General features: G+C 43.9%; 2 protein-coding genes and 1 long non-coding RNA gene across 3 annotated transcripts in view; 2 read left to right on the top strand and 1 right to left on the bottom strand.

The window, feature by feature from the left end:
- Positions 1-1513, bottom strand: part of LOC141752706 (uncharacterized) — a 47624-nt gene extending 46111 nt beyond the window's left edge. The window contains exon 1 of the long non-coding RNA XR_012590326.1: positions 1400-1513. This is a non-coding gene — a long non-coding RNA (uncharacterized LOC141752706). The remainder of the gene's footprint in view (positions 1-1399) is intronic.
- The window catches only part of LOC141752673 (protein NLRC3-like), a 782294-nt gene that overhangs the window by 174330 nt on the left and 580299 nt on the right, over positions 1-27665 (top strand). The window contains exon 8 of the mRNA XM_074610793.1: positions 1970-2086. Coding sequence (XP_074466894.1) covers positions 1970-2086 — 117 coding nt within the window. The remainder of the gene's footprint in view (positions 1-1969; positions 2087-27665) is intronic.
- On the top strand, positions 2525-12426 carry LOC141752520 (protein NLRC3-like). Its single transcript, XM_074610524.1, has 6 exons — positions 2525-2529; positions 2562-2652; positions 3208-3364; positions 4800-6660; positions 9499-9679; positions 10982-12426. Exons 1-6 carry the CDS (start codon positions 2525-2527, stop codon positions 11420-11422), a joined length of 2736 nt encoding a protein of 911 aa, XP_074466625.1. The 3' UTR covers positions 11423-12426.

Here is a 27665-nt window from a genome sequence, read left to right on the forward strand (position 1 = left end):
TTGTACGTATACTCCCGTGTTCTGGGAAGTCAAATTACTGCTTTAGTGAATGGAGTCTGGTGGCTTTGAAGAGAACGATATAACAGCTTCAGTTCCACTTCAGGAAGGGCTGTCTGATGGTAAAGGATTGTCTGATGGTAAAGGATTGTCTGATGGTAAAGGACTGTCTGATGGTAAAGGACTGTCTGATGGTAAAGGATGGATACACACCAGTGTATCCTCCAGTGTTTCCTCCACGATTGTTATTTACCGACCGACACGCCCCCTTACTGGATATCAGTTATTGATTGGATGCTGCTGCTGATCGGTTTGATCTGATACATCAACATCACTGGAGTTTCATACCGGAGTGAAGACAGATCACAGATTAACAGATTTATATTTTAGTTGTCTTCTGATTCACCATCTAGTTATAATCTGTGTTAACTGTAGGAGTGAACAGCAGACGGAGCATGTTGATGGTGAAGTGATCCAGCAGCAGGAGGACCTGCAGGAGCTCTGCTTCACACACCGTCACTGAAGGAGTCTGACTCTGAAGGAGTCTGACAGTGAGAGGGGTTTATAAAACCTGACAACAAACAGACTTAAAATATCTTTCTTCATTTATTAGAAAGAGTTTTCTTTTGATCTTCTGATATTTCTCCCGTTAACTTTTATTAAGGATACAGTTAAAATCAGACAGAGAAGGAGAGTCTCTCTTTTACACCTTTTACATCATTTATCCTCATTTCCATTCAGTCACATGAGGCTGATCATTCCTGAGCGTCGGGTTTGATATGAGTTACATCATTTCACTTTTCCCTGAAACATTCAGCCTAATACATAACTTCTACTGTCAGAACATCAATAACTACAGACGCTAATAATGAATACATAATATAAAGGTGTTGTTCCAGTAGAGATGGTTCCTGGTCCTCTAAGCAGGACTCAGTCCACAGTAGAGATGGTTCCTGGTCCTCTAAGCAGGACTCAGTCCACAGTAGAGATGGTTCCTGGTCCTCTAAGCAGGACTCAGTCCACAGTAGAAATACAGACTGCAGCTGTTATTCATGTGCAGGTGTTTGTTAAACAGGTAACAGACTACAGAGAGGAAACACTGCTGCTCTGCCACTGAGAATAACTGAGTGTCTTTATTAGTATTAGTACAGTTCAGACATAAACAGCTGTTGAAGCCGACTGACAGCTGATCCAGATGTGATCAGCTGCTGCTATCATCAGAAACGGACGTCACTTCACGTGACGCTTCAGAGGAAACAACGTCTCATGTCTCTATAAACATATTTCCTCGTTTTCTCTCTCCTCGAGTCTTTTCCTCGCCTCCTCCGCTTGCATCTCCCGTGGGCGGGACTAAGACGCGAGGAGAGGAGTCGAGAAGAGGAGTCAAGCCCTATAAAAGCACAAATGGGAAAGACCCTCTCAGTCTCGACTGTGACTCTTGTACAAACTTGTTTCCTTTCCTGTTTAACCTCTCAGGCTGACTTCAGATCAGAAGATGATTGACTGTGAGGAGGAAGAGGAGGACAGAGCAGAGTCTCTAGTCTCTGACTGTCTGACTATGAAGACTGACCGGTCCTTAGATCAACCTCCAGACTTCAGTAATGATCCTGGACCCTCAGAGTCAAAGTAAGAGAGCTGCTACTAACTCATTTATAGGACTCATTTGTAGTTTCCTCTGACAATACCATGTTTTCTGTTGATTTTGTGTTTGTATATTCAAATTTATACAAAATTTATTTGCCTACTACAATTTAACAGACTTCGTCAAATAAGCTCTTCCTCTTAGTGTCTGTGACAGCTGTCAGTCAGCTAGAGAAGATGTAATCTAATCTAAGAAAACGGCTACAAACCTTTAAACCTCGTTATTGTTGACAGCAGCAGTAGTTTGTGTGTTTAGAGCGACCTTAATGACCTAAAAGAGAATTCATCAAGGATTCATGTGATGTGAATAAAATCATGTTGGTGTTTGCAGAGTTCAGTCCAGACGGAGAGCAGAGTCTCCAGTACCCAGCTGTCTGTCTGTGAAGAGTGACTGGTCCATGGGGAAACCTCCAGAGTTCAGTACTGAACCTGGACCCTCAGAGTCAAAGTAAGAGACTGTTTCTACTGTAAGCTGACCTGATGGATGATGATGCATTGAGGATGAAGAATAAATGTTCTGCTAACAGATTTATATTCCTGATGCTGAACTATTAGTGCAGATACTGTTTCAACCTCAGATGGATCTTAGTCTGGGTTTTAGAGCCACAAACTACTGATTGTATTTCTGTAACAAAACACCTGAGAACCTCCATTTCACAATTTACACTTCAAGAAAATATTCATATTTCTGCCCGAACGTTGAAGTCGCTGTAAAGATTTACAACTATTCAAAATCTGAAAGAATGAGCTTCAAATGTGTAATTCATTTTCTCACATTTGTCCTCAAAATACTGTGTTGGTTTGACTTCTCCTAAAATCAGCTTTTTTGAAGTGGGGTTGTACGTATACTCCCGTGTTCTGGGAAGTAAGATTACTGCTTTTGTGAATGGAGTCTTGTGGCTTTGAAGAGAACGATATAACAGCTCCCGTCACGGCCACGGAGGCGGGATTCCTCTGGAGGACGGACCCCTCTGGAGGACGGACTCCTCTGAAACCCAACAGGCAACAACAGCTGTCAGTTTGTCAGTGTGCTGACTTGACTATGACTTGCCCCAAACTGCATGTGATTATCATAAAGTGGGCATGTCTGTAAAGGGGAGACTCGTGGGTACCCATAGAACCCATTTACATTCACTGATCTGGAGGTCAGAGCATTCTTCCCAACAAGCTAGCATGACATGGTTGGTACCGATGGGTTCATCAGGTTCTGTAGTTTCACATGTTACCAGTATCTTCACTCTAGCTTTAAAACTGAGCCGCTACAACCTCTGGAAGACAGAATAGCGTCCGTCGGATGGTTAAGAGGTTAATAAGACAGCCAGATGGTAAATTCAGCTCATTAGTGTTGTTGAAAGCAGGAGAGTTGAAATAAAGGAACACTGTCATCACAGACTGAATGCTGAGCTCAAACAGAAAAGTAGCAACATTTTAACTGTTCCCTGAGACCATCTGAGCTTTGAGACAGTGTCGTCCAATCAACAAAGCATTTTAGTTATAAAGACATGTCTTCACAGGAAGAGGAGTGATGTCTCTGTGGAGGAGCAGCTGTCCTGCTGTGCTTTGTGTCAGGACGTCCTGAAGGATCCGGTCTCTGTCTGCAGACAGTGCATCACCTCATACTGGGACCAGTCTGCTTCATCAGGAGACTCCTCCTGTCCCCAGTGTGGACAAAGATCCAGAACCAGAGCTGGACTGCAGCCAGCCGGTCAGACCAGCACTGTACAAAGTAAGACTCTACATCTGTCTGCTGACGTCTCCATGTCTGAAAACACTTCTTGTTCTTTTAATACATAAAGAGTCATAAAAGTCTCACCAGGTCCTGCGAGGACATGCCAACGTTGACGTACGGTCCAGAGCTCAATGTGGCGTCTATGTATTTATGTCTATGGGTCAAGCGGTGACGTGGAATGCACCTGATTGGTTCCTGTTTTTTTTGCTCGCCGTTTCAAACAGGAAACAACATGGCGGCCTGCTCATAAACTTTCTGTTATTCTGTCTAAACAATCCACCAAAATCTACTTCTGAAAACATTTAAAGCCAGATCTAGGCGATGCCTCTGCTGAATCTGGTTTTATTTCAGAACTAGATCTCCTAGTTTGACAGCTTGACAGCTTTGTGAGCCGACGCGTCGCGCTGGACGGGCTCATGTGATTAAAGGACTGTTCCCGCCTTTTCATTTTGAAAGAGCAACGGCCAATGAGGAAACTCCGACACTCGGCCGACCAATCGTGTAACTTCATCCCTCGTTCAGTGACAGACTTCTGCGGTTGTAGGGCTGCTGGCCCTCTGCAGTCCAGCCTTGAAGACAGAGACAACAAGAGAGACAGCACGAGCGAGAGGACGATCAGTAGAAGAGAGACAGAGAGACGTAGCGTGACGCTGTTGTGAATGAGAGAAAGAAATGTTATTTTCTGATTGTTTCACGGCGTTAACGTTCTAAAGCAGAAATAAATAACCCTCAAATACTCAACATGATTTACTGTGGAGACGGACGCTTTTAGTTTCACTTTCCTCCTCTGCATTCATTACATCCAACGAGCAGCAGTAAATGTCGTCACAGTGAGATAAAACCTAACGTTTATTTTTTTCCAGCGTGTTTTTTAGATGAAACGGGCGACACACTGAACGGCAGACTGCAGAGTGTGTTTACCGCTGAGACCACCAACAGCCCTCGTCACATGTCATGTTGCTTTTTCATACATCAGAGGACTAATTTGCTGAATCTTCACAGGTCTTTAGACCGTAGTGGAAACACAGACAACAGTGGACTGAAGGAACCTTTTAGTTCCCTAAAAGTAGTAGGACTAAAAAGTCCCAGGAACTTTTGGTGGAAACCCGGCTTTTGTTAATAAAAACAGGTCCACACAACGAGATATGAACATATTCTGCATTATTTGATGAGTGGATGAGTTTTAAATATTACAGGGAGGAAGGATCAGCCACAGTGAGGTGTTTAGATGAAGAGCTGCAGATGGACAGTTGAGGCTCCGCCTCCTCTGCTGTCAATCAAACATGTACACCGACTGATGCTTCCACTAAAACTGGACTGTTTAACCTTTACTTCTTTTTATTTACTTTATATTGATCACTTCAATATTGGCAATGGAAATAATTAGCAGATGTTCTTTATTTAGTCTCAAACTGTTTCCCTTCTCTTTCAGCAGATAGAGGTCTGCAGGAGGTTGTAGATGAACATAAGATCAGTCTGAAGGAGAGATGTGAACGTGTGACTGGAGGAACTGATGAAACAGGAAGTGGAACCCTCCTCAACAGGATCTACACTGAGCTCTACATCACAGAGGGACAGAGTGAAGAGGTTAATACCCAACATGAGGTGATGCAGCTTGAGACAGCTTCCAAGAAGAAGACCCTCCATGACGCTCCAATCAAGTGCCACGACATCTTTAAAGCCTTACCTGACCAACGGGGACACATCAGAGTCGTTCTGACGAACGGCGTCGCTGGCGTTGGGAAAACCTTCTCAGTGCAGAAGTTCACTCTGGACTGGGCAGAGGGCTTGGAGAACCAAGATGTCAGTCTGGTGGTTCTGCTTTCGTTCAGGGAGATGAACTTGATCAGAGATGAGCAGTACAGTCTTCTCATGCTGCTCCATGATTTCCATCCAACATTACAGAAGGTCACAGCAGAGAAGCTCGCTGTCTGTAAAGTTCTGTTCATCTTTGACGGCCTGGATGAAAGCAGACTTTCACTGGATTTCCAGAACAACGAGGTTGTGTCTGATGTCACCCAGAAGTCATCAGTCAACATGCTGTTGACAAACCTCATCCAGGGGAATCTGCTTCCCTCAGCTCTCGTCTGGATAACTTCCCGACCTGCAGCAGCCAATCAGATCCCTCCTGCATGTGTTGACAGGGTAACAGAAGTACGAGGCTTCACTGACGCCCAGAAGGAGGAGTACTTCAGGAGGAGAGTCAGTGATGAAGAGCTGTCCAGCAGAATCATCTCACACATCAAGACATCCAGGAGCCTCCACATCATGTGTCTAATCCCAGTCTTCTGCTGGATCACTGCTACAGTTCTGGACCACATGTTGACTACAGACCAGAGAGGAGAACTGCCCAAGACCCTGACTGACATGTACTCACACTTCCTGGTGGTTCAGACAAAGAGGAAGAAGCAGAAGTATGGTAAGGGACGTGAGACGAGTCCACAGGAGCTGACGGAGGCTGACAGGGAAGTTCTTCTGAAGCTGGGGAGGCTGGCGTTTGAACATCTGGAGAAAGGAAACATCATGTTCTACCAAGAAGACCTGGAGCGGTGTGGTCTGGATGTCACAGAGGCCTCGGTGTACTCAGGAGTTTGTACAGAGATCTTCAAAAGAGAGTGTGTGATCTTCCAGAAAACAGTCTACTGCTTTGTACATCTGAGCATTCAGGAGTTTCTGGCTGCAGTCTACATGTACGACTGTTACACAAACAAGAACACAGAGGTACTGGAGGCCTTCCTGGGAGAAGACTTCAGGCACAGAGAGTCAAACCCAAAGTCTTTTCTCAAGAACACCTCTAAGTATTTTGGAAGCAATGCTAGTCGTGGCCCATCTCTGGATGACTTCCTGAAGAGAGCCATGGAGAAATCCCTTGAAAGTAAAAATGGCCACCTGGACCTGTTTGTTCGCTTCCTTCATGGCCTCTCTCTGAAGTCCAACCAGAGACTCTTAGGAGGTCTGCTGGGTCAGACAGACAACAGTCCAGAAATCATCCAGACAGCCATCAACAACCTGAAGGAGATGAACAGAGATAATACCTCTCCTGACAGAAGCATCAACATCTTCCACTGTCTGACGGAGATGAACGACCACTCGGTACATCAGGAGATCCAAGAGTTCCTGAAGTCAGAGAACAGATCAGAGAAGAGACTCTCTGAGATCCACTGCTCAGCTCTGGCCTACATGCTGCAGATGTCAGAGGAGGTTCTGGATGAGTTGGACCTGAAGAAGTACAACACAACAGATCAGGGACGACGGAGACTGATTCCAGCTGTGAGGAACTGCAGAAAAGCTGTGTAAGTCCAGATGTGATTAACTTTATAGATCAGTGTAGATTAGTAGTTCAGTTCTTCAAATATACACACTATAAATTATTCTTAAAATATAATATTCTTATAAGTGTTCCACGTGTTTATTACATAAATATGTCAGTTGTATTTTGTCACAGATGTTCTTGAGCTGTTTCAAATGTTGAGTTCAAAATGTTTCAGTACTTTGTGTTTCTAGCTGTCAAGTTAATGAACACTTATTCTATTTATTTAGAATAATTGTTACATTTTACAGTTTTTTCTGATTTATGTTTCTGTGTGATGGAGACGACATGTGAACCTGGTAAAACAAATGAAAAGAACAAAAGATCAGCTGTCTGGTGGAGCGCTGGGTCTAACCGGTGTAACGGCAGCAACAGAACGTTTGCTGATCCGGCGGGGAGTCGGGGCGGTCCTGGGATCAGAGCCCTGGTGCTGGGGTTTGCTTTCAATAGGCCTTGCACCACATTACACCTTACCTCGTGTGTTTTTGGGCTCATCTCTTTCGTTGGCTTCAAATCCAAACTGTTGCCATGTTGCCACAGTTTTAGTTTTCTTTGAGACCAGCTCTGCCATGTCTCGTCTCGTCACCCCAAAAAACACATGAACTTCCTAGTAAACAAACCTCTTCTTGTTTATACACCAACATAACATCATAATATTACGTTAATCACAGATCAAGGTGTTCCGCTGTTTCACTGGGTGTCCCCCAGGGGTCAGTATTGGGTCCACTCCTGTTTATCATTTACCTCCTTCCTCTCGGCACTATCCTCCGTCATCACAATGTCCTATTCCACTGTTATGCCGACGACACACAGGTCTACATTTCAACTACACCCACTGCTGCCCTCCCACCCGCCTCCCTCACCGCCTGCCTACAACACATCAGGAGCTGGATGAGCAGGAACTTTTTAAAACTAAACAGCAATAAAACCGAGGCCCTGCTCATCGGCTCCAAAAACAACATCTCCAAATCTCAACCCACCACTGCTCAAAACCTCACCATTGATGGCTTTTCAGTACCATTCTCAAACCACGTCAAGAGCCTTGGGGTCACCCTGGACAGCACCCTCTCCTTTACATCCCACATAAAAAACATCACCCGGACTGCCTTCTTCCACCTCCGCAACATCTCCAGACTCCGCCCATCCCTGACCCACTCCAGCACTGAAATCCTGGTTCACACTTTTGTCACATCCCGAATCGACTATTGCAACGCTGTCCTCTCTGGCATTCCCATCAAACTACTCAACAGACTCCAAATCATTCAGAACTCTGCCGCCCGGATCATCACCCGCACCAAATCCTCCGATCACATCACCCCCATCCTCATCCAGCTGCACTGGCTCCCTGTTAAATCCCGGATTGACTACAAAAACCTCCTGCTCACCTACAAAGCCCTCCATAACCTCGCCCCCACCTACCTCACAGACCTCCTTCAGGAGTACACCCCCTCCCGTTCCCTCCGCTCATCATCAGCCGGACTTCTGACCACCCCCACCTCACGCCTCAGCACCATGGGAGCCAGGGCATTCAGCTGCTCTGCTCCCAGGCTCTGGAACTCCCTCCCCCCACACATCCGGCAGTCTGAAAATATCACATCATTCAAATCCCTCCTCAAAACCCACCTGTTTAAACTGGCATACTCTCTCTAGAACTCATCATCACCCATCCTATGTGTCTGTACAAATATGTCTCTGTCATGTCCTGTTGTTTTTATATTGTTTTATCTGTCTATGTTTTAATTAATTCTTGTAAGGTGTCCTTGGGTGTCCAGAAAGGCGCCACCAAATAAAATGTATTATTATTATTATTATTATTATTATTATTATTATTAATCACGTTGTCATATTGCAAATACAGGCTGGATTTAGCACTGTGTCTCTGTCGGCACAGGTTGTTGATGTCTGATACTTTTTAATTTGCCAGAACTTGTCATAATGACAAATATCGTTCTGCCGGTTAGCATAAAATCAAACCGGTTCAAGCTCGTACACCGGACCGGACCAAACCAGACCGGCTCTAGCATTACCCACCGTAAACTACTGGTCATACGAGACAAAGACTGTCGTTGTGAAACCCCTGAGTGTGTTGAATCGAGCAATGGTGCATTTTATTGCTCATGAAGTCAAGTTGTGTTCCATCATCGTGTTTTTAAGTCTTTCCTTTTATTCTGTTACTCACAGAAGGAAACTCAGGTGTTTCTCTCTGTTGTTGCTGTAGAGAAGAGTAGTAACAGGAAATACAAAGCTTCCACCAATAACAGCCGTCTGATGAATAATATATCTAATTATATGAATGTTTAATTACATACAGGTCTAATATTATTACACGATCTGTTTCATTTCTCTACCGTTTGGCAGCAGTCAGTGAATTTTCCCATTTATGGACGTGAACCTGACAGCAGCAGGTAGCTAGCAAAGAGAGTTCATCTTTATCAACTGTATTATTATTACTTATTCACTGAGTTTTAAAAATGATTTTCTAATCATGAAGGCCTCATGCTAACTTTGTGGAGACAGACCTGGGATCAGATCACACTGACAGACTGGACATTAGGGAAGCCTCAATGTAACTACATGTTCTCTCTCTTCATCTGCAAGATTAAAGAAAAACAAAGATTAAAAGTCTGCAGGTTTGAGAGAGAGTGATGAGAATTATTGTTTCATGTCAACCAGTGAGATAAGATTAGCTGAACCACTGATGTGAGGAGCAAATGTTAATCAAAGAAGTTTATATCAAACTGTTTAGTCATCAAATGCATGAAGTAAATATAAACTGTCCTCTTTCATAATAACATATTTTGTAATCTTTGTGTCATCACAGACTTTCTGGCTGTGAACTCTCAGATACTCACTATGAAGTTGTGGCCTCAGCTCTGAAGTCCAACCCCTCCCATCTGAGAGAGCTGGACCTGAGTAGAAACCCCAACCTGGAGGATTCAGGAGTGAAGCTGCTTTCTGCTGGACTTGAGAGTCCAAACTGTAGACTGGAGACTCTGAGGTCAGTTCACTGACTGTAGTTTATGTAGTTTGTACACACTCTCTCTGCACTGGCTCTGCTCCAGATGGCTCTAGAGAGGGACATTCACGTTTTCACGTCGGCCACCGTAGCTCTCCAACACGCTTGGCACACAGGAGAGGCTTCAGTTGGTTGTAATCTCCTCACCTCACCACTAGATACCACCAGATCCTACACTCTGGACCTTTAACCACAGACCTTATTTCAGGCATCTAACTAAAAACCCATTAAAAAAACCCATTGACTTCCAGACGAGGAAACAGGAAGTGCTAAAATGCTGACTCATTTCTGGGTTTTAGGACTCATTCCTGTAGCTCTCTATTTGAACATGTCTAAAGGTGCAGCACTCTTCAACAAACACGTATTGCACCAACTTAAAGGCCCATCAGTGATGATTATGAACGACACCATCTAATCAGAGGTTTCTATGGTTCTAAGTTATTCCCACGTTCTTTTTGACAGCAGATCTAACTGTGCTCTGTTTTCATGTCAGCATTGTCTAATTATTTGAAGCAAAAACTAAATAAATATTCTGCATCAGAAACATCTTTGCAGGTTCATATTTTTTTCAATCTATCTGAATACAATATTCACATGTTCATATGTACATTCAAAGAGTTATTGATGTCTGTCATCATTCCTTCTGTCTGTGAAGCAATCCCCGTATAACCTGAGTGTTACGAGATGAGGACTAAATCCACAGTCTTGTTGTGTGTAAAATGACCTGTAACGTTGATCTTAAACTAATCGGAGGCTTCAGCAGTCTGAGTTAGATGTATTAGGGCTGGGTGACTTGGACAAAATCAAATATCACAATATATTTTTGTGTAAATGACCAACAATAGAACAGCTAGAACAGTCTGGTAAGTTCAGAAAATGACATCACTTTACTGTAATACAGCCTTTAAAACCAGGAAGAGACAATACTTATGCCATATCACGATATTACGAGAGGCTGTCGATCCATTATAATTTTTAATCGCGATTAATTGCAAATGAATCTCACATTTTTTATCTGTCCAAAATGTACCTTAAAGGGAGAGCCAACAGGCAACAACAGCTGTCAGTGTGTCAGTGTGCTGACTTGACTATGACTTGCCCCAAACTGCATGTGATTATCATAAAGTGGGCATGTCTGTAAAGGGGAGACTTGTGGGTACCCATAGAACCCATTTCCATTCACACATCTGGAGGTCAGAGGTCAAGGGACCCATTTGAACATGGACGTGACAGTTTTTTTCCTCTCCAACATTTAGTGTAAGTTTGGAGCGTTATTTAACCTCCTTCACAACCAGCTAGTCTGACATGGTTGGTACCGATGGATTCATCAGGTTCTCTAGTTTACTATGATACCAGTAGTAGTGGTAGTAGTAGTAGTAGTAGTAGTAGTAGTAGTAGTAGTAGTAGTAGTAGCAGTAGTAGTAGTGGTAGTAGTAGTAGTAGTAGTAGTAGTAGTAGTAGTAGTAGTAGTAGTAGTAGTAGTAGTAGTAGTAGTAGTAGTAGTGGTAGTAGTAGTAGTAGTAGTAGTAGTAGTAGTAGTATGACCTGGTTGGTACTGATGGATTCATCAGGTTCTGTAGTTTCAGATGATACCAGTATCTTCACTCTAGCTTTAAAACTGAGTCGCTACAACCTCCGGAAGATCGATTGCGTTAATGCGTTAAAGAAAATGTTGGCGTTAAAACGATTAACTTTGACAACCCTAGATATTAGGATATCCAAAATCTAAGACGATATCTCGTCTCATTTCACGATATTGATATAATATGGATATATTGCCCAGCCTTAGTATGTATCCAGTCAGTATGTTGTGTTTGACAGTTTCCTTGTTGAGCTGCAGGAGGATTAGTAACTCAAAGAGGGAAGTTGGTACTAAACAGTCTGTAACTTTGATTTGTCGGACTCAGACTGCTGAATCTTCATATTAGTTTCAGTCTAACTTCTGAAGTCATTTCTTACAGTGTAGTTGTGTTATGAAGGGACCACTTCACAGGAGGAATGATTACTGCCACCAATAACTCTTTTAATGTACATATGACATGTGGCTGTTGTTTACAGACACACTTGAACAAATGTGGACCTTTCCTGTAAATGACATAAACCTGCTAAGCTCTCAGATACAGTGAGAAGAAGGCCATGTAATAAATGAAGTAATGAAGTCCAACAAGTCTGATTAGATATTGATCCTCTAATTCCAGACTTGACAGAGATCAGCAGCTTGTTATTGATGTGTGTTGACATGAACAGCTGTATGAATGTTGTGGTGACATCTGGATGATGTCTGTAGAAGGCTGACATTATGATGATCCACAATAACACAATGACAAAGTCACTCAACTTATTTTAGGGAAAAGATCATTGATTAGTGTGATGGAATAATTGATATACAAGTTATCTTTGGAAGGAAGAGGTCCAGAGCTGATGATGTCTTACAAAAGAAGGTTTATTGAAGCTTGGCCAAGGAGAATTGACAGGTCTCCACAATAGATGCTCTCTGCGTGAAGGCCTCACAACTCTGCCCTTCCTTCCCGGTGCTCAGTGTCTTACCCCTTATCATGTTATGACTTACTTCGTTCCTCTGGCATCTCTGACCCTGGTTGCCCCAGCGACTGGCTCTACGGTCTCCACTACAGGCACAGCTGTACAGATAACGGTGGCTCCTCTAGACAGGACTCCAACCCAAGAATGTCAACAGAGGGACACTCTGACAAACACTTTGACCTTTCTACCAATAAGAGAGGAATCGATGGAAAATTCCATCACAACCCCTCCTTTTTGATCGACAGATCAACACTAATTACCCCTCCCAGTGTGACATATCAATTTAACAGTTGAGCACCAGGGAGAAACCAGGGCTGATCCACCCCACGCAGTAGTGACTAAATTAAACAGTCAAAATCCAAAAACAGTTACATATCATGATTATTAAAAAACTCACCCTTAACCTCTAGCAATGACCTACGAGTTCCGTCTTCAAGCCAATTAAGGCCTCCTAAGGAAAATTACCTGCAGACCTCCCAAACCCCATAAAGGTCTAGAGAGCTCTATTGACAGAGGTCGCAGGTCACATGCATCTACTGACAACTGGCCAAAAACTCCGCCTCGGTTTCACAGGAGATGGAGCAAAAAGACCAGATGCGCTATCTACTCTATCTGGAAAGGACAAAGGTAAAACCTCAGATCATAAAAGAGGGAAAATCCATATTGTCACATTCGTACAAACCGATCATCTTCAGGGTGAGCTAGGGTGATTTACCTGATTATGTTTCAAATATAACCAAACACACTTGATTAAATGACATCATACGTTACATTTTAAACTTAATATAAAATCAATCTTCCTTCTTATACAAGGAAACCGGATAGATAATAGAATTAGAAATACATGGCACAAAATTTAAGTAAAGAAGTAATTCATAAATCATAAATCATAAATCATAAATCATAAATCACAACTCATAAATCATTGTTTCTCTTTTTCTTTTTTTTTTTTTCTTTTGAGATAGAGGTATCCTTACCCACAGAGGTACCCAGAAGCAGGATGCAATTTCACCCTCCTTCCAGACACCATCAATGCAGCCCGGACACCCCCTCCTCAAATCCTTCAGTCTTTTCCTCAATTTTTCCTAAATCAATCATGCAGAATATCAGTTCATTTTACAGAGAATACACTTTTACTATTAATCCCTACAGCCTTTAATATCAGGATACATTGATTCTTATAAAAATTCACCAACTAAAATAGAAAACCTTAAACAATTAAACCTTGAGAGAGTAACCGATTCAACTCATTCTCCGTGTTTTAATGTGTATGCCGTATCTTTATTGAAAATGTGAGTGTATGTACTGAGGTGTGTGGCTTAATGTGATGTGTATGTAATGAAATATAAGTATGTGTGTGTGACTACATGTAATATTGCTTTGATTTTAACCCACAGAATCACAGGGATCAATAATGAATAACGTTGATTATATTAGAGTAATACACATCTTCAAAATGATTATCTATAACTGATTAAGTCTTCTTCTTCAACTCAGGTGCTTTGCGCACCACAGAGCCATCACTGTCGAGAGGTCTCAAGACATACGATGTACAGTGATATGGATGTTTTCCTTGCGGGCAAAATCAAACTTCAATCAAACACAAACATGAAAAATAAAATGATCACATCTGGAGAAATGTAGGATTACATATCACATGTTTCCCTCTCCTCTTCTTCCTCCTCTTCTTCCTCCTCCTCCTCCAGACTAAGGTCTTCTAACCCCAACCTCTGAACCCAATCTTGAAACTCTGCATTACCAAAAGGCCCGGTCTCTACCTGATGGAGTGCCAGGCCTCCCACACTTACACGGACCTGGGGAGCCTGTAACACGGTGCTAGCAGTTTTCTGGACCAGAGCTCTGATTATTGCCCCCAAACATGTGAGAAGGAGAAGGAGAAGAAGAATGGCCGCCCCCAGAATAGTTAGGTACCTGACCGGCCCAGAACCCCAGGAACCAAACATCCCTGAAAAGTCTCCAATACCCAACCCGTGGTTAAGATGTAATTCTTTGATACCCAAAGCGGTGTCATGTGCCATGTTCATTACATCTGTGGTGGCGTCAGAAATGTAGGAACAACACTCGGTGCCTATGATCTTACATGTTCCACCTTGAGCTGCCAGTAGCATATCAAGCGCCATGCGGTTCTGTAAAGCCACCGTCTTGACCTCTTGTAGTTCTTTGTGTTCGGCCAATAACGCCCTACTGGAAGCGTTAAGGTGTCTCTCTAAGACTTTTGACAAAGAGGCAAGCTCCTGTTGACTTACATAAATACCATACCAGGGTAGGAAGATGCTGGCTATCTTCTGGGCAGTAGAAATCTCTCGTCTATTCCTATGTAATGGGGTGTACAAGGAAGCTATTTCCTTGGACTCTACCTCTCGAATTAGGGGAATCAAATAGGCTAAGTAGCAGACTCCATGGGGGCCCTCTTCTGGTACGCAGCGGTAGGCTCTGTCACCACACACTAGATACACTCTCTCTGGTAGCGCGGATTGTTTTAGAATGACATTCACCACATTATGACAGCTACTATTTCCTAGCTCATCATGACCTGTTCCTACTCCCCTGAAGCAGAGAGAAACATCCTTCAACTCATGAATGGCCACTGGGGGCAGATATGTAGAGCAATCTCGTAGAGGGGTGGGTTGGACCTGTAAAGGTAGGTTGCAATCACGTGTTCTTATCTTAATTGATCCTACGGCTCTCGTGCCGAACCATGGTTGTATGTACACTAATGCTTCGACTAAAGCCGTGGCGGTGTGTGGCTGAGGTGCACACATGTGATCTCCTGGAGGGTTTGAACAATTAGTCTGGGCCAGAACAATCTGAACTCTGTAATCAAAGCCTACTTCTACGTACGCCTCGATGTGTGCAATGTGGAAGAGAACCGAGTAATTAAATCCGAATGGTAGATATTGGTCATTCACCAGTTTGGTGACATATTCAGCGAGATTTCTATTGAGTGGTGACTGAGCGGCCTCCATCGGATAAGTTGGAGTGTAACAGGAGTCTGCTTCTTTTTCCAGTCTGGAGGCTAAATCATTCCAATTAATCATCTTATAATCAGCTTTTGTAAATGGGATTGGATTAAACATTGGAGCATGCATGGAAGGAGGCATATTCTGACACAACCAACAGTTACTGAGATTTCTCTCTCTAGCATAATCAATCATCAAGCTAATGGCCGTGTTTGGTTCCTGTTTGAGTGGTCTCTGGTCTTTAAGTGGCGTTTTTATTTCATTTGGTTTAGCACTCCGGGTGAAACTAGATTCATAATATGTTGTTTGTGGGGAGCGATAGATATATTCTTGCATTTCTTTAGTCTGGATAGTGACTTCACAGCCCTCTATGCGACCTTTGACATCCTGATAGCTCACGTCCCAGTGGTAACAATCTGGGCGGAGCTGGAGCTGTTGTCTTGTAAAACACCAAAATTCAAGAGGCCAGGACGGAGGGGGGAGATAGGTAAACCTTACTTGTGTCAGACCCGGCCCCCCCCCTCCTCATCTCCACCTTTTCCCTGTCCTCTGTTGTCCACTGCCATTTACCCCATATATGGGGCAAAGGATGGGCCAAAAAACAGTTACCTGGTTCACATCTGTCACTTGGACAGTCAAAGGTGATTATTGCTGGGGCTCTTCTCTGTCGGGGAGGAGCAATGAGCTTGTATTTATTCAGTTCCTCTGTATTGCTCCCCTCCTTTTCCTCCGCCACACCGGCATGTACCGACGTGTTGGGTGGTGGCTCAAGCACTGGGTTGCTCGTAGTTTTACCGAGCTCAAGGCTCAGCTCGGCACCTGGAACATGAGAACCCTCATGCTCCGATTTCCTTGAATCAGGTTGCTCGGTCCCCTGACCGAACCCACTCAGCAGTGCGAGGAGAAGGAGTGACCATCCTGTCACTTGCCACGTCCCTGCGTGACCTCTCCCGTAGCACGAGGTGCTGCTCTGCACCTTGTAGCATGCACCCATTCTGCTTTGCCCTCGACCTTCACTGCCGTTCTGGTCACCAAAAGCACCTGGTATGGTCCTTTCCACCTGGGAGACAAAGACAATCTATCCAGTGATTTAATTAGTACATTATCACCTACTTGAAACGGGTGAATTGGCTCCTCTGAGGGTTTTGGGAGCCGTTCTGCCACTTGTAAGTGGTACCTTCTCAAAACTTTGGTCAGTGCTTTAACATAATCAACCAGGGATTCCTCAGTCCAAAGCAGCGAAGTTTTGTGTGGTGTCAGCGGGGGACTTGACCCCGTTGACATTGCCCTACCCATGAGGACCTCGTGTGGGCTTAGCCCTGTCGTAGCACTTGGTGTGCTGCGAATGGAGTACAACACAATTGGCAGTGCGTCAGGCCATTTCAGACCTGTTGTCATCATTGTTTTGGTCAACCTCTCCTTGATAGTGGAATTCATTCTCTCAACTTGACCTGAGCTCTGTGCATGGTAGGGAACATGTAGCTGCCATGTGAACCCTAATACTGCTGCAAGACCCTGTGTTACCTTTGACACAAAACATGGACCCCGGTCACTATTTATTCCCCTTGGCACCCCAAATCTTGGGATGACATCTTTTAGAAGACACTTTACGACTGTTCTAGCGTCCTCTTTCCTTGTTGCGAACGCCTCAGTCCACTTTGAGAACTGATCGGTGATCACCAACAAGTATTTGAAACCTTGTGAATTTGGCATATGTACAAAATCAATCTGCATATTTACAAAAGGGCCCAATGGTGGCGGTAGATGGTCATGTTTTATCGAACTGTTCTTTCTCCTAGTTTGTTGGCATGTCATGCATCCGTCTACTAGTGTTTGTGAGACCTGTGTGATGCCTGGCGCAAACCATTGTGAACAAATTACCTCATTTATCCCTCCTTTTCCTACATGTGCAGGCCCATGTACTACATGTGCCAACACATGTAGGAGAGAACGAGGACATACAGGTCGACCATCGGGGTGGAGCCACAAGCCTGACTCCTGATCAGGTGCACAACCTTTACTCCTCCAAATGTCACTTTCCCTAGCATCAGCGCGATTTTGTAGAACCACGACATCATTGAAGGAAGGTACTGGAATTGGATTAGCAAGTTGTGTTGAAGTACATTGGAGTACCATGAAGGAAGAGGAAAGCGCTGCTTGTTTGGCTGCAATGTCAGCCCGCGCATTTCCTCTGGAGACAGGATCATCACCGTTAGTGTGCGCATCGCATTTAATGATTGCAAGTTGTTTTGGGAGTAGAATCGCATCCAAGAGATCATTTATCAACGCATGATGCTGGAGCGGCTTGCCGGAAGATGAGATGAAACCACGGAGTTTCCAAAGCTGTCCGAAATCGTGCGCAGCGCCAAATGCGTATGCCGAATCAGTGTATATTGTTGCAACTTTACCTTCAGCGAGTTTACAGGCTCTGTGCAACGCATAAATTTCAGCCGCCTGCGATGACATGTGAGGCGGTAGCGCTCGCGCTTCAACCACTTCCCATTCATTCACTATGGCATAGCCAACCAACCGTGTGACATCTGATGGTCTGCTCGCAGATCCATCAGTGTAGAAAATTACATCTGAATTTGGGATTGGTGTCTGCTGGAGGTCTGGCCTTGGGGATGAACATGTTGCAATCACGGTATCGCAATCATGATCATCGTCGGTCTCGATCAGTGGGAGGAGAGTGGCTGGATTTAGTGGTGCGGAGCGTTTCACCGTAATATGTGGACTGGACAGAATGATAGCCTCATAACCTGAGCGTCGTGCTGCTGTCATGTGTTGTGTTGATGCGGTGTTCAAAATATGTAAAACGGCATGCGGAACGTGAACTACACAGTCATGAGCCAGTACTATGGGGGCTGATTTTTCAATCATCATCGCAACTGAGGCCACAGCTCTCAAACAACCTGGCATGCCCAACACCACGGGTCCCAATCGAGCCGAATAGTACGCGACAGGACGGTAACGCGAACCATGTTTCTGTACCAGGATACCTGTAGCAAAACCCTCCTTTTCGTGCACGTGTAGATGGAACGGCAAGTTGTAGTCCGGCAGGCCCAGTGCTGGGGCCTGTAATAACGCATGTTTCAGGTCTTGGAAAGCTTTTAACATAACTTCAGTCCATTCCACAACAGATGGAGCCGTTTCCAATGTAACAGCTCTCAACACAGAGTCCAAAGCTGCATACTCAAAACTAGCCTTCGCCAGGTCAGCTGTCGACCTTTAAAAGTAAACGCAAACAGATACTGGCTGTCTGGATGCAGTGGAATGGAAAAGAAAGCTGAACATAGATCAATGACTGTGTAATACGTTGAGCTTGCCGGTAATGAGGCTAAGATGGAATTGGTGTCCGGGACTAATGGGGTCATTGGAACCACGATGTTGTTAATAGCTTGCAAATCTTGCACGAAACGCCACTCATCTGGTCTACCAGGCTTAGGAATTGGCAAAATGGGTGTGTTACAGGGGCTGTTTGTGTAAACAAGCACGCCCTGATCCAACAGAGATTGGATCACTCCTTCAATTCCTGCAATTGCTTTGTGGGAGAGGCTATACTGGCGTATCATAGGTAGCTTAACATTAGGCTTAAGTGTCACTAGGTGAGGCGGCGCTGAATTTACAAAACCCACATGATTTTTATGTCTGGCCCACAAAATAGATGGAACCTCAGCTAGTTCTGATGGAGGTCCATATTCTGTCCCTAGGGGAGGCTGCTGCGTGATAAATGTGCTGTCCGGTAACTCAATACGTGCTGGCATGTTGATCATGTACAATTCACCACCTAATGTAGTTACTGTTTGAGTTTTAGAGCCCTCGTTACTGGCTCTCAATTCCTGGCACCGAGCCACCATTTTACCAAGTTCCCTTGGCTCATGCCCAGGTGTGACTGCCACTGCAATATGAGGCCAAGAATCATTATCATCAAATAACTCACTTTGTCTCTCTGTCAACAGCATTGAAAGAGCGCTCCCCTCTGGACCTACAAACAAAATTTGCTCACATTCTAATTTCTCTTTTTTGTTTACATGGGTACCAGCCAAACGAGTTAATTCCTGTGAAGGGTTAAAAGCCGCAGTGCATTCACAACGTAAAAGAGGCCTCATAGCAGACATCAATGTGGCGCAGGGTGGTGATATCTTTGCGATTTTCTGGACATTCGAGACTGTAAATGTGTCCATCATCTGAAAATTTGGCAAAGTCCAGCAGTACAGCTGATCAATTGTTGATTTTAGAAACTGCATAGCCTGCGCGGCCTTGTCTTCCGGGATAGTTAAATATAACCCATCCGGAGTACAATGAATAGATGCACGAAGTTTGCAAAGCAAATCCCTCCCCATCAAATTAATTGGACACTTTTCAGATATCAAAAATGAGTGCAATACATCTGAGCCTTCAACTGTTGTTTTAGATTTTGTTGATAGTGGTTCTGCCATAGGAATACCGGAAACGCCCATAGTGGTGATATAATGTGTGGTTGGTTCACAAGCATGTTCAGCCGCTCTAACAGCCGAGATAGTGGCTCCACTGTCCACCAAAATTTCAACTGTGTTACCATTTACTTCAATTGGTAATGTGGGATCCTCAGAGGGATTGTTGGATAGTCTAATTGTGGTTGCTTGGATGGGAAAATATTGTTTGCGTTCAATCGGAAAATTTAGTTTGTGTTCTGATCCTGTTTCCTCATGGCCTCCCTATGTCTGACTATAGTAGGCATGTTGAGGCCCACTGTTATTATCCTGAGGTGGAGGAGGAGGAGGAGGAAACATCTGATTTGTGTTTGTGGGCCCTTGTGGCCTCCACATCAATTGGGGTGCCCCCTGATTAGGCGTTCTGTATCGTGCAGGTGTGGCTGGACACTCTCTTGCCCAGTGTCCGGGTTGGCCGCAGATATTACAATTACCCTATCGCTGTTTGTTTTTATTCCTAGGAGGAAAACGCCACCCTCCCTGTTGGGTTCTGCCTGTAAATTGCACCATTTGTTTAGCCGCACATGCATTATTTTCCAAATTGAAAACTTGGCTGCGGTCGAGCCCCATTATCTTATTTACAGTTGTTGCCCAATCTTTTGTCTGCCAGTCTTGGAGAGAGAGTTTGTATGCCGATGAAATGTGTGGTTTCACATTTTGCAGGAAAGTTTGAATGGCGAGTACAGTGTGGTCTTCTCGCCTGAACCCTGCGTTGTTATCCCAAACATCAATAAATCGTTGCAAGAAATCAGAGAGGGTTTCTTTTGGTTGCTGTACACAGTGAATTACTTTGGAGAATTCATTTTTACTGCGCGCACACTTCATTACTGCCCGCCTCGCCTCCACCTCCAGCCAATCTTTTACTGTTTTATTAGCTGGCCATTGCCCATCTTCTAGTGCCTGCGGGAATTCAAATTCTGCTTTACATAGGCCCCATTCGGAGCCATATGTGAAGCTCACCAATTGCTGCACGTCAGGTACTAGGCAAGTATAGATCTCACATTGCTGTGTTAACCATGTGAGATAAGCATCAGGGCGAGATATTGGGCTTGGGGAGTCTTTAATCATTTCTCTGATCTCTGTGGGGGACCATGGTCGACAAACAGCTGTTTGTCCAATCATTATCTTTGGTGCATTAAATGGGCTATCCAGCCCCCTACCTCTCCCCCTGCCTCTAGACGCAAACCCTGCAGCTTGTGGGTGTTTGTGTGTGTCTGCATCTGTTGCTATCTCAGCTGAGAGCTGCCCTGCTGGTTGGTGTGTGTTATTCTCTCTCTGTGTGTGTGTGTTCGTCCGCCCCGCCCCCCTGGGTGAATCTGTGAAATCTGAGTCAGTCTCTCCCTGACTCTCGAACTGTGAGGGCACGGGCGGTCTCTGTACTATCGTACTCTGTCTGACTTCTCTGTTTAAGTCTTTGTTTTGCGCTAGTAGTTCCTTCCTGCGTATTTCCCTATCTTCCAGCCTCTTTCTTTCCCTTTCGGCCTTTATTATACCTTCCTCTACTGCGATAGCTGTTGCTAAGTCCCTTTCTGCTCTAATTCTTCTTTCCTCTTTCTCTTTTTTAGCTTTCCCTAGTTCTTTTCCTGCTCTTAGTCTCTCATCTTCTGCTACGCGTTTTTCTGCAGCTTCCCTGATCATTTTACTCTTCTCTCCCTGATCCAAATCTGCAGCTGACTCTCCTACGGTGTCCACCCTTTCTGTCTCTCCTCCTATGTCTCTCATCTCCCGCTCTCTTTCTAACACCGCCGCTAGCTGGATGAGAAAATCACCCTCCTCCTGAGCTCTGGCAAAATTAGCAACGTCCGACACTGTTTCGCTATTTTTGCTGGCTGATTTGGGGTACATAGGGAGCGCATGTTGTGTTTTTAAATGCGTTGGCAGTGGCACACCTACTTCTGTAAATATTGTTAACAGGGAATGGGTTTGTGGACATTTACCCTGTTTCTTTGCCCAGCTAAAAATCAAGGCCTTAGCACGGGCCTCTAAATCCCTATGCCTCTGTTTGATTCTTACTATTTCAGCGGCTTTGGTCTGCAATGTGACTTCTAGCAATGGCATGTGGCGTGTTGTAATAAATGGTACACATTCATCCACCATTTTTCTGAATTCATCCGAACCCCATTCATTCTCTCTCACTTTCCCACCACTGCTCTGAAGAGCGGCAACCTTTTTCCACACAAGCACACACTTCCTCATGTATGGAAAATCCCAGTCTGGATTTCCAATGTCACCATGCCCATTCATCTCTGCCAGCCGTAGTTTCTCCGTCTCAAGTGAGCCTCCATGCGGCCATTCACCATCCGTCCAATCACACATCAATACTGTGAACAGTACTACATATTTCCATCCGGCCTGTCTGCCCACTATTCCAGCGGGACTAGAGGGCACATACATCATCTCAAAGTGTGTGTTTGCATTTTCTGAGGTTATGTGGGATTTGGTGTTTGCATGGTGTTTATCAATGACAGGTTGACTCTCTTCTACTGCTCTTTTACCCTGTCCGTTCTTTGACCGATAAGATCTTTTAACTTTGGCTGTTTCGGGAACGGTCATATGTGTAAATTTCTCTGGTTTCTTTGCTGCTTTGGAATTTTGGGCACCCATTTTATTCAGCACTTAATTTCACACAGTTATTCAGCAAAATTCAGCAGCGTAAGCGCGCAAAGCACCAGCACATCAGTAAACAAGCAGCAATCACAGTTCAACAGCATAGACACACAAAACGGGCACACAAAACGGGCACATGCACATCAACAACACCTCTCTGCATCAACAGCTTCTCCTCTTTTTTTTTTTTTCCTTCCCCTTCCAGCAGGGTGAGGCTTCAATTTTTTTTTTCAAGACGGAGCCCCGAAAGCCCGACGCCTCGTGTACACAAACAATAAAACGGATATCCCTCGGCCCCTGGGGTCTCCCCCAGAACCTCTAGTTTCCCACTGGACACAGAGTTGGGATAGTCGTCAATCTTGGTCTGGCCGAGGTAGTTCTATTTCAAACTCCCCGGAAACGTCTTTCCCTCTTGGACCAGAGCTCATGGGAGTCCCCCCTGGTCGGGTCTAGCCCGAAGCTAACCCGGAAACTCAACCACCCCTGTTGGTGGTACTGTGGTAGTCTCAATTGACCTAAAACACACAGACTTTATCTTGAACACCACCCACCCTTCTGGAAGTGTAATATTACCCTTTTTAATATTACCTCTTTACCATGAACTGGTTAACTTCAATTTCCACTTTTATCCATTACATTTTCTATTTCAAATTTCAGAAATTACTCAGCCGAATTATTACTATACTCCCTTGATCTGGAGTGTTACTCTATAGCTAAATTTTTTAAAATTTCAGATTCTTTTAGATCTCGTCAAACACAGACATGGTAAGGCAAAAGCAGATAATTTGCACTTACCACTTCTGTTGTTATGTTGAGATCCTGTTCGTGACGCCAAATTGTGATGGAATAATTGATATACAAGTTATCTTTGGAAGGAAGAGGTCCGGAGCTGATGATGTCTTACAAAAGAAGGTTTATTGAAGCTTGGCCAAGGAGAATTGACAGGTCTCCACAATAGATGCTCTCTGCGTGAAGGCCTCACAACTCTGCCCTTCCTTCCCGGTGCTCAGTGTCTTACCCCTTATCATGTTATGACTTACTTCGTTCCTCTGGCATCTCTGACCCTGGTTGCCCCAGCGACTGGCTCTACGGTCTCCACTACAGGCACAGCTGTACAGATAACGGTGGCTCCTCTAGACAGGACTCCATCCCAAGAATGTCAACAGAGGGACACTCTGACAAACACTTTGACCTTTCTACCAATAAGAGAGGAATCGATGGAAAATTCCATCACAATTAGGACATAGTGATGTGGAGCTACACATTTAAAACCTTCATATATCACAACTCTTGACTTCCATCATGTTTCTTTTTTCCAAGAAATGATAATAAAAATAGATCAATATGAAGAATAAATAAATAATCTCTATTTCAGCTATCAGACAATAATAAATATGTTCAGTATTTTTTTTTTCTATAAATGTTATGAAGCTATATGATACTTTTACTGACTGAAGAGTTTAAACTGAAGATGCTTTGATTTTATAACTCCTCTATTCCTAAAATATATATATTGTAGATGTCTTATCTTAAATATCTTTTGTTCACATTTCCCCAAAATCCATCCCGACATCTTTGACATCTTTAGAAACTTTGAGATGTTGAGTTGAATCTTGAATCAGTTTCTGTGGTTTTTATTTGTGTTTGGCTGCTCAACATGAGTTTGTTTAGATGGATCCACTGGTGGAGCTGTCAGAGTTTAAGAGGTGAAGTCACTACGTCTTTATTGAAGTAGCAGCACGTTGTCATTAATATTAATGAGAGCTCTGTTTCACTGTTTGTATTTGACAGTTTTTAACCTGCATCCTGGTGGCTTCAGGTGTTTGGAGTTTACATTTTCTAAACTTCTACGTTCTAAACCTTCTTCAGCTCTGAACACATTATTAAACATTGAATGATTTCAAGCAGGAACGTTGTCTTCTAAACTTACATCATTTATTCTTTATTCAGATTGAGGAACTGCAGGTTGTCAGAGATCAGCTGTGCTTCTCTGGCCCCAGCTCTGAAGTCCAACCCCTCCCATCTGAGAGAGCTGAGGCTGGGTGAAAACAACCTGAAGGATTCAGGAGTGAAGCTCCTGTGTGGTTTTCTGAAGAGTCCACACTGTAGACTGGAGACTCTGGGGTCAGTTCACTGACTCTCTGTTACTGTTATAGATCTTATATGTTTAATTAACAATTGAACCTGATTTATGTACAAACATAACTTCCATCCATAAAGTTGTTAATGTCCTTTTCTTCATATTTTCATGTTTCTTGAACTAAATTCAGTCTGCAGTCACTAAAGACTTGTGTTTCTTAAAGAAAGTGTAGAAAATGTCCACTGTTAGTTGTTAAAGTAAATGAATGTTTATCATTGTTGGTAAATGGTCACATCTGGATACAGAAGATCCTCTGAACTAATATTCAGGGTTCCTACGCAGTATGGAGAAGTATGGAATTTGATTTTAGAGAGATCAGCAGCTTGGTATTGATGTGTGTTGACATGACATGACATGGATTATAAAGTGATTTTTATCTTCATCATTTATTCTTTATTCAGATTGTGGGGCTGCAGTTTCTCAGAGATCAGCTGTGCTTCTCTGGCCTCAGCTCTGAAGTCCAACCCCTCCCATCTGAGAGAGCTGGAGCTGAGAGGAAACATCCTGAAGGATTCAGGAGTGAAGCTGCTGTCTGATCTGGTGGAGAGTCCACACTGTAGACTGGAGACTCTGAGGTCAGTAGAGGGTCGGAGTCGGTCCATGCTGGTTTCAGCAGTATTGTTGTGATGTGTTTCCTCCGTTAAGCTGTGAGAGGAGAACGGTGACACAGAGAGCGAGAGAGAACAGTCAGCCAATCAGATCAGCCAGAAGCTTGTTGTGATCATGTGTTAGAGTTGATGTGAAGAAGATGTTGTTGTTGTGTTCATGTCTCCAGGAAATAAAGCTGGATTACAGCTGACAGCATCACATCATGTATAGAGACAGTGGTCCTCATCCATCAAACTGTCGTACCATCAACTCTGATCAGAAAGTGTCTGTTCTCTCATTGATAGATAGAACATCATAGAACCATGGTTACATTTAGTAACCATGTGGTCTTTATACAGACCAGAACCTCTGCTGAAGTCCAGTAATCACAGCTGACGTTTTACTGTTCAGTCTGTGTATGAACATGTGGGACCTTTTAAAGAGGACCTATCAGGCTGATGTTCAGCTTCATACTTGTATTTTAGGTTTCTACTAGAACATGTTTACATGCTTTAATGTTCAAAAATCACTTTACTTTTCTTCTACCGGCTGTGCTGCAGCACCTCTTTACACCCTCTGTCTGAAACGCTCTGTTTGATCTCCTTGTCCAAAAAGACTCCATATTTAGTCGGGCTGTCAGAGTTAACGCAATAATAACCCGTTAACGCAAGTTTGTTTTAACGCCACTAATTACCTTAACGCATTAACGCAACTTGTGATTTTTAGGTTGTAGCAGCTCAGTTTTAAAGCTAGAGTGAAGATACTGGTATCATCTGAAACTACAGAACCTGATGAATCCATCAGTACCAACCATTTCATACTGCTACTACTACTACTACTACTACTTCTACTACTTCCACTACTACTACTACTACTACTACTGGTATCATAGTAAACTAGAGAACCTGATGAATCCATCGGTACCAGCCGTGTCAGACTAGCTGGTCATGAAGGAGGTTAAATAACGCTCAAAACTGTCATGTCCATGTTCAAAGGGGTCCCTTGACCTCTGACCTCCAGATCAGTGAATGTAAATGGGTTCTATGGGTACCCACGAGTCTCCCCTTTACAGACATGTCCACTTTATGATCATCACATGCAGTTTGGGGCAAGTCATAGTCAAGTCAGCACACTGACACACTGACAGCTGTTGTTGCCTGTTGGGCTGCAGTTTGACATGTTATGATTGGAGCATATTGTTTTATGCTAAATGCAGTACCTGTGAGGGTTTCTGGATCAATACCTGACATTGATCTGTGTTGTTCATTGATTTACAATAATAAATATATACATACATTTACATAAAGCAGCATATTTGTCCACTCCCATGTTGATAAGAGGATTAAATACTTGACTGATCTCCCTTTAAGGTTCATTTAGAACAGATAAAAAATGTGTGATTCATTTGCAATTAATCTTGATTAAATATTATAATGGATTGACAGCCCTAGTAATATCGTGATATGGCATAAGTGTTGTCTCTTCCTGGTTTTAAAGGCTGTATTAGAGTAAAGTGATGTCATTTTCTGACCTTACCAGACTGTTCTAGCTGTTCTATTATTGGTCATTTACACAAAACAATATTGTGATATTTGATTTTGTCCAAGTCACCCAGCCCTAATACATCTAACTCAGACTGCTGAAGCCTCCGATTAGTTTAAGATCAACGTTACAGGTCATTTTACACACAACAAGACTGTGGATTTAGTCCTCATCTCGTATGCGTCCTTCCTGCATTTGGCAGTTTAAACTGTGTTAATTCTAGTCTGGATTATGTGTTTAACTTGTCTAGTATGCGTTTGTAAAGTGTGCCGCTCTGCTGACCGTAGACTGGTCCGTGTCTCTGATTGGTCATGTGCTACAAACCCCGCCCCTTCTATGTGAACGCGCTCACAGCCAGACTGAGAAACCCTGGGTTGACTTACCGAGTTGATCAGAACTGTCGTAGGACCGCTTAGCTTTTTTCTTTTGCGTGGTGTGGAAAGGCTCCGCTAGTTGTGGATTTTGTAACCACGCGCCGACTGCGTGCGCCGTCTTTCATTTCAACATGGACGCCTTCGAGGGAAGACTGGCCGAGCAGCTTCACCTGTAAAGACATCTCTACAACTGTTCACTGAGAGACCGCAGAGACAGTCACATGACCACGGGGACAGTCACATGACCGCAGAGACAGTCACATGATCGCAGAGACAGTCACATGACCACACGGACAGTCACATGACCACAAGGACGGCCACATGACCACAGAGACAGTCACATGACTACAGAGACAGTCACATGACTACAGAGACAGTCACATGATCACAGAGACAGTCACATGACTACAGAGACAGTCACATGACCACGGGGACGATCACATGACCACAGAGACAGTCACATGACCACAGGGACAGTCACATGACCACAGAGACAGTCACATGACCACGGGGACAGTCACATGATCACAGAGACAGTCACATGACCACAGAGACAGTCACATGATCACAGAGACAGTCACATGACCACAGAGACAGTCACATGACCACGGGGATGGTCACATGACAACAGAGACAGTCACATGACCACAGAGACAGTCACATGACCGCAGAGACAGTCACATGACCACAGGGACAGTCACATGACCACAGGGACAGTCACATGTCA

The sequence above is a fragment of the Sebastes fasciatus genome, chromosome 16 (genome assembly GCF_043250625.1).
Source record: "Sebastes fasciatus isolate fSebFas1 chromosome 16, fSebFas1.pri, whole genome shotgun sequence".
Taxonomy (NCBI): domain Eukaryota; kingdom Metazoa; phylum Chordata; class Actinopteri; order Perciformes; family Sebastidae; genus Sebastes; species Sebastes fasciatus.